The 13,299-nt window shown below is 37.6% G+C and overlaps 1 protein-coding gene across 7 annotated transcripts in view; it reads left to right on the top strand.

Annotated features, from left to right (window-relative positions):
• LOC121734140 (dynein heavy chain, cytoplasmic) overlaps positions 1 to 13,299 on the top strand; it is a 67,331-nt gene that overhangs the window by 6,923 nt on the left and 47,109 nt on the right. For 4 of the 7 annotated variants that reach the window (XM_042124567.1, XM_042124566.1, XM_042124570.1 and 1 more), the window contains exons 12-23: positions 44 to 179; positions 401 to 507; positions 1,790 to 1,953; positions 2,364 to 2,469; positions 2,842 to 2,865; positions 4,718 to 4,873; positions 5,230 to 5,409; positions 6,387 to 6,530; positions 6,876 to 7,021; positions 11,882 to 12,031; positions 12,187 to 12,279; positions 12,707 to 12,921. In XM_042124567.1, coding sequence (XP_041980501.1) covers positions 44 to 179; positions 401 to 507; positions 1,790 to 1,953; positions 2,364 to 2,469; positions 2,842 to 2,865; positions 4,718 to 4,873; positions 5,230 to 5,409; positions 6,387 to 6,530; positions 6,876 to 7,021; positions 11,882 to 12,031; positions 12,187 to 12,279; positions 12,707 to 12,921 — 1,621 coding nt within the window. The remainder of the gene's footprint in view (positions 1 to 43; positions 180 to 400; positions 508 to 1,789; positions 1,954 to 2,363; positions 2,470 to 2,841; positions 2,866 to 4,717; positions 4,874 to 5,229; positions 5,410 to 6,386; positions 6,531 to 6,875; positions 7,022 to 11,881; positions 12,032 to 12,186; positions 12,280 to 12,706; positions 12,922 to 13,299) is intronic. The other 3 variants (XM_042124568.1, XM_042124572.1, XM_042124571.1) reach the window with 1 other exon arrangement.

A 13,299-nucleotide genomic window follows, 5' to 3' on the forward strand; every position in this document is an offset into this window, starting at 1 on the left:
TATTAAAATATAAAAAGTGAGAAAAAGTGTATTTTTCTCTCAGGTTCAATATCCGCAGTCGAAATGCAGCCGCCTCTCGCTCGTGCGCGATCTACCACCAGTCGCTGGCTCCATCATTTGGGCTAAACAGATCGACCACCAACTTACTGCGTATTTGAAACGAGTCGAAGATGTGCTAGGTAAGCAAATAAAATATGACAACCAAACTTTTGACATATTTTTCGCCGTTCGCCTACGACGAAGCGAAAAGTAAGTTGTCAGCTTGTTTTGTGTTCTTATTATTTTGTATATTTGTTTTGTCGTAGTGCCGAAAGTGCTGGTCCAATTCTTAAATTTGAGGTGTTAAGGTGTTAATAGATTTGATAGGGACGGAGTTGTTAAGTTTAGATTTTTATTCCAGGTAAAGGCTGGGAAAATCATATAGAGGGTCAGAAACTGAAAGCGGATGGTGACAGCTTCCGTTTAAAGTTGGACACTCAGGAAGTCTTTGAGGATTGGGCTCGTAAGGTAATTTTATCTATCATCTACTTATATACTTGATCCAAAGTGTTTTATTTTTAATCGACCGTTGATCATAAATAGTAGCTCTGTGCAACATTGAAAGAATTTATTCTCTGGAAAAATAGACAAAGATTAATAAAATCCACAGACATAGATCAAGGTATATACCGCATGTCCCTCAATTTGTATGAAAACGAGCGTGCCACTTTTTTCCTACTGTGACGTACCGATGATAAGAAACGTGTCCATTATCTATGCCAACGTTTCTATTCGAATTTCTACAGCTCAATACGGCACAATTAGGCATTTTTTAAATTCCGTGACGTCTGATTCCGATAACGGTGGAGCGCAGACTAAAGAATAGACTTTCGAAAGACGAGTGTTGCTCGTCGTTGGGGAACGTGTGATGGCACGCGAAGTACATACATACACATGCGGTATCTGTAAGCATTTTTATTCTAATGCATTTCCACCGTGGTCATGCTGAGACTGTAGAAAAGACATACGATCGGCACTGGCGGCGTAAAGGGGGGGCGGCGGGGGCGGTCCGCCCCGGGTACCAAGTACCAAGGGGTGACAACTCACTCGCGCAGCTTAGGGTCAATTTATAGAGTACTCTAGCGCCGAGTCGAATCGCATCGAAGCGAATTATCGAAACTGAGTATAACAGTTTCAAGGCGCCTGCGCTCAGTTTAAGATATTTTTGTAAGCACGTTTAGTATTTGTCATTTTATTAAGCCCCGACAAAAAAGAGGGGTGTTATAATTTTGAGGGTGCTTAAGAGGGCGATTAATGCAAAAAATCAAACATCGTCCTTCTCTCTTCACATTTACGCCCGTCTTTCATATACCAGGTGAAAAAGGAGGACGCAGAATCATTGCCAAGTTAGTTTTTTTTCTTAATAACTCGATAAATATACAACATTTTAAAAATCCGCCAGGTCAGTGTCTCAATGATAGAGTTTAATACAATGTGTTAAAATATTAACTTTGTTTAATGCACGGTTACGGCAATATATGAAAAATTCGTGAAAATTATATGCATTTTTGTGATTTTTTCATTTTAACATAACATGTTTTCGTTCAGATCAAATTCTTGGAAATCTATGTTTAAAAAACGAATCAGTTCAGGGCTTATTTTCAAGTATAAAAATGAATTATAAAATCGACAATTTTGGGTTAGTCGCCCCCTTAATAGAAAGCCGCCCCAGGTGCCAAACTATGCTACGCCGCCACTGACGATCGGTACTATATTTGTTGAGCTAATGATTATTTACTGTCCGATATAGGTACAGCAACGTAACTTAGGCGTATCGGGACGTATATTCGCTATCGAGTCTGTGCGCGCCCGCTCCAGCAAGAACTCGTCTATACTCAAACTGAAAGTCAACTTCTTACCGGAGATCATTACTCTGTACAAGGAGGTCCGCAATCTGAAGAATTTGGGCTTCAGGTAAGAAAAAAGATAGATATATATTGTAAGTTTTAATAGCAATAGCAGCACTAGAGCGCATTATGCGGCATAATGCTCAACGTTGAGTGTTTCAACTACGGCAACGCTTCGCACAAACAAGCCCTTCTGAATAAACTAATTCACGTTTCAAATATACTTAAGCATACTTCGCCACTGAGTCGCATTATAATCTGCATGCCATTCTAGGACGCCATAGAACCGCCCATAGGCTGCATAGACTAGTGACTTCTCGCCTTTTTATATCGCCCAATTTTATTGCTAAAGCAGATTATATCAACTTACACAGACGCACTGAAAATGCAATATAGGAATATACTCATAAGAAAAACATTTTTTTAATAAGATATTAACAGTTATGTTATTGAAATTCATATTTTTTTTATTTTCAGAGTACCCCTTGCTATTGTGAACAAAGCGCATCAAGCCAACCAGCTATACCCATTCGCTATCTCGCTCATCGAAAGCGTCCGTACTTATGAGCGTACTCTCGAGAAGGTATGTTTTGTTAATAAATAAGTTTACAATTTGCGAAACATTGTCTGATCTTTGAGTCAAGTCTTCTGTGAAGCACAATATACTGTTTGTAGTAACATGACGTGTTAAAACATTGAAACTAAATACAGTTCAACTATAAATTGTATATCTTTTGTATATCTTATCAGAAGGTTTGGCTTCCTCAACTAAAGACGTGTCAATGCACAATGTATAAAAGCAGGTCTTAGAACTATTGCCACGTCTGATCAGACACTGTTTTGCCACTACACTCCACAGCACGAAAATTCTAGAATTAGACAAACACTAGTTCAACATGATTCACGTAACGTGGATTTAATATGACATCACTAATGCAAATTCTAATTTATGCAGCTAAATAATAGGAACCATACTAAGGTAGTTAATTTGTAAGCTGCATGTTTGCCGATAGGGCGGGCTTATGTCGTTTGGTTTCAGCTTTATAATTCATGTTGAAATATTAGCCATGGTACTCATTTTTGGAGATAGAGTATATTCATTATTCATAGTTGCTGTCTTCAAAAGTGAAAGTGGCGTAAATATTAAGTTTTGTTTGTATGATATAGTTTTATTTATTTCAAGGAGATGCTTTTAGCTTTTGTTTTTTAATCATCTGTTAAATTTTTTGTGTATCTGTTATTCATTTTGATATTGATGTTTTGATGTATTTATTAGAAGAAATTTAGAATTACAATCATGAGTCAGGTAACATAGCGTAAAAATGTAAAATAAGGCAATCATTTTTGTTTTAAGATGGGGCCTTTTTAGCATAGCTTTATCAAGGGAATTCCTCCGCTGCCGGCGCCGGTTGCCAAACTGGCTGCCGGCGCCGTATTCCGAAATTTGCCGAAGTCACGCGATGTCTGCCGGCGCCTATTCGGCAAACATCGTTAGTCAAAATATGTCATAATAATTATCAAACACATAATATTCAGTCTTGAGCCGCTAGGTATATTAACTTTAGGGTCTTGAGCTAAAGGACTATGAAAAGTACCAAAGACCTATACCTAGTTAGCCCCTACCTAGACCTAGTTTCTTATGTCAATGAAAGTACCAATAAGGTCATAATGTGAGAATGCATATTTTTTATGGTAGTGATGATGATGATGATTAATGTGATCTGCATTCTGCATAGAAACATATAAGTACCTTTGCGCTGAAACTCTCAAACATAGTATTATTGTATAAGGAGTCCGAATTCTGTTCAGTACCTTCGGAACCGTGGTATACTGTAGTGCAAAATCTTACTTTTTGGTAGCATTTGATCAAAATGCATCACAAAAAACTAAAATATCCACAGCCGAACATGATATAACCTCCACCTTTGGAAGTCGGTTAAAAAGTCGAATATTTGAGGTTATATTTCTTTACCGGCACTGGAACCTAGCGTTTTACGCATTTTCACCGGTTCCCATTTTGAGTGCCGGCGCCGGCAGCCGTTGTTTTATATCTCGGCTGCCGGCAGTATACTTACCGCCGGTTCCCATTACTGATATTTTTGGCAGTCGGCGCCGGCAGCGGAGGCACTCCCTTATTAATAACAATGTTTACCTTATGCCTATGCAAATCTATTTTGTAGCCTTTGTCTGTTATACTGCAAAAGCCACTTTACAGACAGTGGCAGACATGGCATTCGTATTAGCGTATGGTAATGGGCATTGTCCAAAAAAAATCACATGTACTTTTTATATTTTTTTTTCGTTAAAATAGGGTATTTTAAGAATATAAATTAAATAATTTTGAAATTCATTGGCTAGTTTTTTCTCAATAAATTTTTAAAGTTCCGCTCTGACGTCATCATCGGCGGCCAATAATTGACCTCTGCAGTATGTTTTTTCCTTTCAATCTTATTTATAATGGCTGGTTCGTCAAATGCAAGTTCTCATTAGATGAAAGCTGATACGAGAAGCCTACCAAAAGTTCGAAACGTAATGTTGGTCGAATTTATTGCTAATTTAACGCCATTGAAGGTCAAACAAAGGTTAAACATATTTGTTCAAAAATATAAGTAACTAATGGGTATTTTTTTCGTTTATATACAGAAAAACGATCACTGACCTTATTCCTCGAAATGTTTTTGTAATGAGCAAAATTAAAAAAAAATTGACAATCCCCATTGGTAAATGTTTTTATGAAAAAGAATATTATTGCCCTTCTAACGTAACACCGTCTACATTAGTGCAACAATGACGTCACTATGTAGGTCTCATACTGTAATTAACGTTTTCAGATCCGAGACAAGGCGTCCATAATACCACTGGTGGCGGGCTTGCGTCGCGACGTACTGTTCCAAGTATCCGAAGGAATGGCGCTCGTTTGGGAGTCCTATAAACTCGATCCGTACGTGCAAAAGCTGAGCGAAGTGGTACTACTATTCCAAGAGAAGGTAAAATAAAACTTTGTTATCGATTTATTATTTTAGTGTTGGTATTTATAGCAAATAATAGTAAAATTACTGAAGTATGATGATAATGATAAATGAAACTTTTTGTGTTTTCTTTTACATCTTACATTTCTCCAATAAAAATAAATGCAAACACTAGTTTGACAAAATGCACCTATGAGTTCGCTCTTTATTTTGGGACAATTTTGAACATGACGAAATGACTGAATGAGATATTTACATACTTACATTAAATTTTCCTCTGCGAAAACCGAATATAAATGCTGTAACGTGAGTGTTCATTTTCTGTAAGTAACACTTTTTAGTTACATACTTAAAAAAACATTATAACACGTCAGGTGGAAGATCTCCTAGCGGTAGAAGAACAGATATCCGTCGACGCTCGTTCGCTCGAGACGTGCCCGTACTCCGCGCAGAGTCTAGCGGACATTCTGAGCCGTCTGCAACGGGCTATTGACGACCTGTCTTTGAGGCAGTACAGCAATCTACATCTATGGGTGCAGCGGCTTGATGAGGAGGTGAGGAACTTTAAATTGATAGGTCAGAGCTTGGGTGTTTACTGCTTAGGTCTAGAGGTTGCTTTTAATGGAACTCGGCCATTTTGGTTCGTTCAAATGACTTTTACGTTTCGTATCAAACTATAAAAGCAGAATACATGTAAAAAAATTAACAATCTATACTAATATTATAAATGCGAAAGTATCTCTGTCTGTCTGTCTGTCTGTCTGTCTGTCTCGCTTTCACGCCAAAACTACCGAACCGATTGTAATGAAATTTTGTATACAAATAGTCTAAAGCCTGAGAAAGGACATAGGCTACTTTTTTACTGGAAAAAAGGGTTGTAAGGGGGTGAAAATACGAAAATTTGTTCAAATTAAGTTAGTTCCAAAAATTCATACTAGATGGCGCCGTGCGTCTCTTACATCGCGCTAACGCTTGCCCAACATATTTCTATAAGAGGTGGTATCATCATATATTGGAGTTTCGTTTTTTTTTTCGATTGTTATTTCTTTTTTACGTTATTTAATAAGTCAGTACTTTATATTATATACAGTGACGTAACCTTAAACCTATCAATGATAAATAGTATGTGGGTAAAGTTGTGTAATTGGGGGGCTAAATAAGCTTTAAAATTTGGCATAATTAATAATATATAAAGTTTAATTTTAAAAAATGAAATATTATGTGCACACTGCACAGCTGTTTTGATTTAAGGGGTACCAGGGTTTTTTTTATAAAAGCTTTTGACACCAATTTTGTTGACATCGCGCGCTATAAACTGAAGTCCACGCGGACGAAGTCGCGGGCAACAGCTAGTTACAATTTATAAAACTGGCTACCAAAAAAAAAAAAAATAATAATAATAATAATAAAATTTTGAAAAGTGACATAATGTCACAACGAACAAAGATGTATTTAATGGACTTAAAAAAATTTAAAAACGGTCAATTTAGTTTTGTTCCAATAAAATGATATTCTTTCTTTTTCCAATTAGGTCGAGAAGAGCCTTGCTGCTCGTCTGGAGGCCGGGATCGAAGCGTGGACCGCCGCTCTGCTCGGCAAAGCTAATGAGCTCGATCTGTCTATGGACACCTACTCCCCGGCAGAACCTACGCACAAACCCGGTGGAGAACCACAGGTAAAAATCTTTGACTATAATATCATGAAATCATACTTATTACTTTATAAAGATTTTAATTAAGTGAGTCTTAACACGCCCATGTAGTTACAATGATACAGCCATTCCATCTTACTTAACTTATTTTTTTTTTTTATTTAAAATAAAACTCATATTTTAAGTAAAATAAAATAATAACATTTGTGGCCTAACAAATTGCAAATAACAAGTCTTTGCACACGGCAGGACTGCACGGCAGTCCTGCCGTGAATGGGCCGCTTTAAACACGTAAAAGAAAAACAAATTTTAAAAATATATTTGAAAATCGAATTGGAACACATTTTTTTTTTATCTCCGTGTGTACAGATCGCGCGCGTGGTCCACGAGGTGCGCATCACCAACCAGCAGATGTATCTCTTCCCGTCGTTGGAGGAGGCGCGATTCCAGCTTATGCGCCAGATGTTCGCCTGGCAGGCCGTTGTTACTAGCCAGCACCGCCTGCAGAGCACCCGGTATGTGAGAGATAAATTATAGGTGGAATGGAGCTACGTTATCTGAACGGGCTATATTAAATCAATATTAGTTGTGTCCGGCTCAGTTGGTCTTGACATATTACGACTAAATTACAAAGATCCTCTATCCGCCCATTCAATCATGCAAAATAGCACACACATTACAATATAATAATATTATTATAACGTAATTATTTAATTAGATACGTAAAAAATCACACGTTTATTTATATGACTTTTATTATACGTTTTGATAATAATCTTATATATAAAATTCTCGTGTCACAATATTAGGCCGCGTACTCCTCCGAAACGGCTTTACTGATTTTAACCAAATTTTATCTGCATATTCAGTGGGTCTGAGAATCGGCTACTGGGTACTTTTTATATTGCAATAAGAGCATTTGTTGAATAAATAATAGTAAATTATTACAGGTAATATGTCTTTCGTTTCTGTCAAGTAACATCGTGTCGTAACTTCAGTGCGTAATTTATTGAAAAATCTATGAAAATACCTCAGCAAACCACAAGAACTATAAACAAAAGTGCAGTGCAAGAACCCGTGAAAAGGATAAGCCATACGTTTTAACTGTTCACCTGTGATTTCGAGCATAAAACAGTGAAATAAGGACGAAAAGCATATTATATACGTATAGTTTGAATCTACAACACGTCAACGCTTTCATGCGTCAGATTGACAGCTTACAGACGTCAAATAGACCGACGACTTCCGGTACAGTGACAGTTGACAGGCAGAGCGGCAACCTAAAGATAAAAATACAAACCAGCACAGACTAAATAAAAAGTTGCCATCCTCAAACAAGTGATACCAACAAACAAATATGGAAAAATAAATGGAAGATCTTATAAAAGATATCGGCGTAAAGATGAACGAAACGATAGAAGAAATAAAGAATGAGTTTAAACAGCAAACAGCAATTCTAACGGAAAATTTTGCCAAATCAATGGCACCTACGATTGAGGAGAAATTGAACCCTTTCTTTGAAGTAAATAAGAAATTACAAGAAGAAGTGAACTTGTTAAAACAGAAAGTTCAACACCTAGAGAAAAGCAATAGGAAAAATAATATAATACTCCACGGGATTGATGAAAAGAACAAAAAAGAACAGATTTATTGGACATAGTCTTAGAAGTCCTTAATAAAATGGCAGAACAAGCAGACATCACCAACTTCGACAAATGGGAAATCAGCGAAGTCTATAGACTAGGCAAAAGGAACATAAACAAAACCAGGCCTATCTTGATTAGACTAACCCTGGAATGGAGAAAGTACGACATCCTACGAAATAACAAGAAATTTATAACTCCTACTTACGCCACTGAAGATTACCCTCCCGAAGTCTTGCAAACGAGAAAAGAACTAAAAAGTAAACAGAAGGAAGAAAACGAAAATGAAGAAAACGGAAATGTAGCCATAATCAAATATGATAAACTTATAGTCAAACAAAGGGTAAACCAGAAAATTGGCAATGACAAACGGAAGCGGTCTCCATCAAAAACACCATCAAAAAACTATGACCAATCTGGCACCAGTAACACAGCTACAAAAATAAACAAAACTAACGCATTCCAATACATGAACCGCGCAAGAACAAACGTTGCCTCCGGAGGCAAACAATAGCAACCAACTAATTTAAATACAAATAGAAAGGGTCTCAATCCGGCTGGTCCCCGTGAGAAGTCAGACCACCACCCTTCAACGAACAAGAAAAGATGCGAAACTCTCCAAATCGGAACTTTGAACACTAGAACTCTAAGAACAAATGAAAGCCTATTAGAACTAGAACAAGCATTAGACCAAATAAACCTGGACATCCTAGGAATTAGTGAAATGAGGAGAGCAGGTGAGAAAATCGAGGAATATAAAAAATTTATACTGTACCAAAAAGGAGAACCAGGTGGACAAAAGGGTTCTCATTAAACACTATTTAAAGGAAAACATAGTAGAACTGGTCGGAGTCTCGGACAGACTAGCATTACTTAACTTGGATCTACCAGGATACAGGAAGCAATGGTCCATCATACAGGCATACGCACCAACCGAACAAGCTGATGAAACAGTATTGGAATCTTTCTATGAAGAATTGTCACAGGCCATCACAAGAAACACAAACAAACATATTTTACTTATGGGAGATTTCAACGCACAAGTTGGAGCAAGACAAAATAGCGAAGAATATGTGTTAGGCAAGTTCGGTCATGGTAAAAGAAGTCGTAATGGGCAAAAGCTAGTAGAATTCCTCATGGAAAATAATCTAACGGTGCTTAACTCAATCTTCAAAAAAAATACACGAAACAAATGGACCTGGATATCTCCGGACGGCTCTTTTAAGAATGAAATCGATTACATTATAAGCAATTTCCCAAAAGCATTCACAGATACAGCGGTCATAAACAATCTTAACTTTAATACAAACCATAGAATGGTGCGCTGTTCACTACGACTGAAACAGACTAAAACCTCACGTAACCACATCATCGGCAAATAGAAAATACCAGCTCCCTTCGTAGCAGCCACAATTGATTTTGACGCAATAAAAAAACAAATCACTAGCGAAGCCCTCGACCCAACACAAAAGTATAACCTAGTAGAAAAAAGACTTCTCTCAAATAAGACCAGAACTCAACAAAGCAACAAATATGAACTGAGTGATTCTACCTTAAAACTATTGAAAGAACGTAAAAACTTAATATCGAGTCATCCACGAAAGGAAACAATCAAAACAATAACTGATATAAGTAAAAAAATTAGGCAAAGTATACGAAAGGACAGGAAAACTAAAAGACTAAAAACTCTGGAACACTACATAACGAAAACGGGAGGAGTAAGAAAGGCTCTAAAAGAACTAAGAGATGCTGGGAAAGAGTGGATACCAAGACTTAAAAAGAAAACAGCAACAACAACAAGAAGAAAAACCATCAGTGAAGTAGCCACGCAGTTTTACAGCAAGCTCTATGCCAAACAAGCCGATGAAGTAATAATCAAAAATAATGACACCTCTACTGAAGCAAATCAGTTAGACAATGAAGATACAATACCAATTCCGGAAATACTTCAATGCGAAGTTGCAAAGGCAATAAAAAGCCAAAAGGCGGAGAAATCACCCGGACCAGACAAAATAGTAAACGAACTCCTTAAAGGTACTATAGAAGAAATAACTCCTATCCTCACTAAAATATTTAACGAAATAGTCACACAATGTAAAATCCCAGAGCAATGGACAAAATCCCATATTATTCTATTACACAAAAACGGAAGCAAAGACGACATGGAAAACTACCGACCAATCAGTTTGATGTCAAACGTATACAAAATTTTCGCAAAGATACTTCTAGACCGACTAACACTGGACGAACAACAACCAGTCGAACAAGCGGGTTTTAGAAAAGGATTTTCGACAATCGACCATATCCACACTCTGAAACAAATATTGGAAAAGTATACCGAGTACAATAAACAAATTTATATAGCCTTTATCGACTACGCCTATTCGACAATATAAGCCACACTCACCTTTTGCACAGCTTGAAACAACAAGGCGTACCAGCAACATATATTAACGTCATTAAAACGATTTATGGCAGTAGCAAAGCCAAAATACAGATGGAAACCTTGGGAAACAAGTTTAATGTAGACAGAGGCGTAAGGCAGGGGGATCCGTTATCCACAAAATTGTTTTCAGCCGCTTTAGAGAGTGTATTTCGGAGACTAAACTGGGACGAATATGGCATTAATGTAAATGGCAAAAAACTTAGTCACCTTAGATTCGCTGACGACTTGGTGCTGCTAGAAGAGGATCCAACTAAACTAGAGCAAATGAAGTCAACCTTGAACAGAGAAAGCGCAAAAATTGGGCTTAAAATAAACCTAAAGAAAACAAAACTTATGACTAACAGCACCGAGACATGCATTAACTTGGATAATGAACCATTACAATATGTGAAGGAGTATACTTACCTTGGTCAGGTTATATCCTTTAGAGACCAAATGACGAAAGAAGCTAATATGAAAATTGCTATTGGCTGTATAATAATCATGAAGTCGAGAGAACTAGGCATGTCTATAAAGAAAAAAACATTTAATTCATGCATACTGCCCAGCCTGACTTATGGGTGTGAAACTTGGGCTCTTACTGCGGTCCTAAGATCTAAGCTCGCTAGGTGCCAAAGAGCTATGGAAAGGAGTATGACCGGACATAGGAGGCAGGATAGAGTGAGGAATATCGATCTTCGTACCAAAACAGGAATCACTGATATCCTAACTCGCATCGATCAGCAGAAATGGCGTTGGACTGGCCACATGTTACGGGACACAAAAGGAAAATGGAGCAGAGAGGTGACAGAGTGGTACCCAAGGGATGGTAGAAGAAACCGAGGAAGACAAAACCAAAGATGGGAAGATGAGCTAAAACTTACAGCGGGTCCAAACTGGAGACGGGTTGCAAGAGACAGAAAGCAGTGAAAGTCGTTGGAGGAGGCCTATGCCGAGAGGCACACTGTGTTAATAAAGAGAATAAACAGAATAAAGGGCTTTTTATTATTTATTTATTATTTAAATTATTACAACTCGAGACTGACGGCGACCATTGTTTGTGCGACGGGATAGCGATGGACGGTACCATGGTGACATACTTATTTAGTCACTTCAATAAAATAATACGGGCGAAATACTTTATATGGCAAAGAAACGTTTGCCGGGACAGCTAGTATATTATAATTTATTTTAAACCTTAATTCTGTTTATAATTTAAAATTCAAAATCGTAACTATCCTGTCATAAGCTATATTTACTTTCAACGCTGATAAAGATTATTATTGGTTATTTTTTTTTATACACAGATATCAAGTGGGCGTGGCCCGCGCTCAGACCGCTACGTACAGAAACTTGTTAACCAAGCTCCCGCGCGGATCCTCGCCGCTCGAGAAGGCATACGACGCCATCGAACAGAAGATCTCGCAAGTACGCGAATACGTCGACGAATGGCTGCGGTAAGTTTACTTTATCTCTCTCGTTTCTCGAATGTGTGAAAAAGAAGGCACTTTATGCAGGAACAATAATAACTTAGATAAGTGCTACTCTGAAATAGAATGTTATTGTATAAACTAAAAGGATTGTGGAAATTATATTTTTTTCTGTGTTATAGTTACCAAGCTCTATGGGATCTACAGCCAGAGAGTCTGTACGGACGTCTTGGCGAAGACATAACGCTATGGATCAAGTGTCTCAATGATATCAAGTAAGTCATTAATCATTATATTATATTTATGTTTTAGTCTATAACACATAATATTTTGATATTTTACGTATTGATATTATTTAATAGTATTATTTTAACTGCAAGACTACTTTTTAGATCAATATGTTTAAATTTTGATTATAAGCCTTTAGCCATGCCACAGTTACAGTGCTTAATTTATAAAACTTTATCTTTGGGATCTACTAATAGAAAAAAGTACCTATAGTAAACTACTATAGTATAGTATGTCAAAAAAGTGAAGAAATTAAAAAGTAGCAACATCGTAGTGTCATCCCTTTTTTCTTAGATTGATTTGAAAGGTATAGTTTTTAATTTCCTCGCTTTTTTGACTGGCTATAACTTTTTCAGAGCTTAGATATGTTAATTGTTAGTACTCAGCTACGCCATTAACGCAAATCTTACACAGGAAATCCCGTACAACTTTCGACACGTCCGACACGCGGCGCGAGTACGGCCCTGTGGTCATCGACTTCGCTCGCGTACAGAGCAAGGTCGCGCTGAAGTACGACGCGTGGCACAAGGAGGTGCTCGGCAAGTTCGGCGCGCTGCTCGGCGGCGACATGGTGCAGTTCCACGCGCGCCTCGCCAAGTCCCGCTCGCAGCTGGAGCAGCAGACCATCGGTAATCCTTATTACCGAGTGTTAAGGTCGAAGTTAGCGACTTTGCGCACGTACAGAGCGAGGTGGCGCTGAAGTGCGACGTAACGTAGTAAGCAGCAGACCATCGGTAAATTGAGCCTTGTTGCCGAGTGTTAAGGTTGAAATATAGTTAACCGTTTGACAGCAGGGATAAAAGTTTAAACAGTGGTAAACAAGGCCTATAAGTGACTGTATAAACCATGTATAAACATATCAGCACAAATATTATTGGAGAAGTTGTAAAGTGAGCAGGGTAACAATTTAATTAAATCACTTGGACTAGACATTTATGGCAAGACTGGCTGTGTATTTAGACTGCAATATTTTAAAAAAAATTACCCAAAACGAAATCAAACTGATT

This window comes from Aricia agestis, chromosome 15, assembly GCF_905147365.1.
Source record: "Aricia agestis chromosome 15, ilAriAges1.1, whole genome shotgun sequence".
NCBI classification, from domain to species: Eukaryota; Metazoa; Arthropoda; class Insecta; order Lepidoptera; family Lycaenidae; genus Aricia; species Aricia agestis.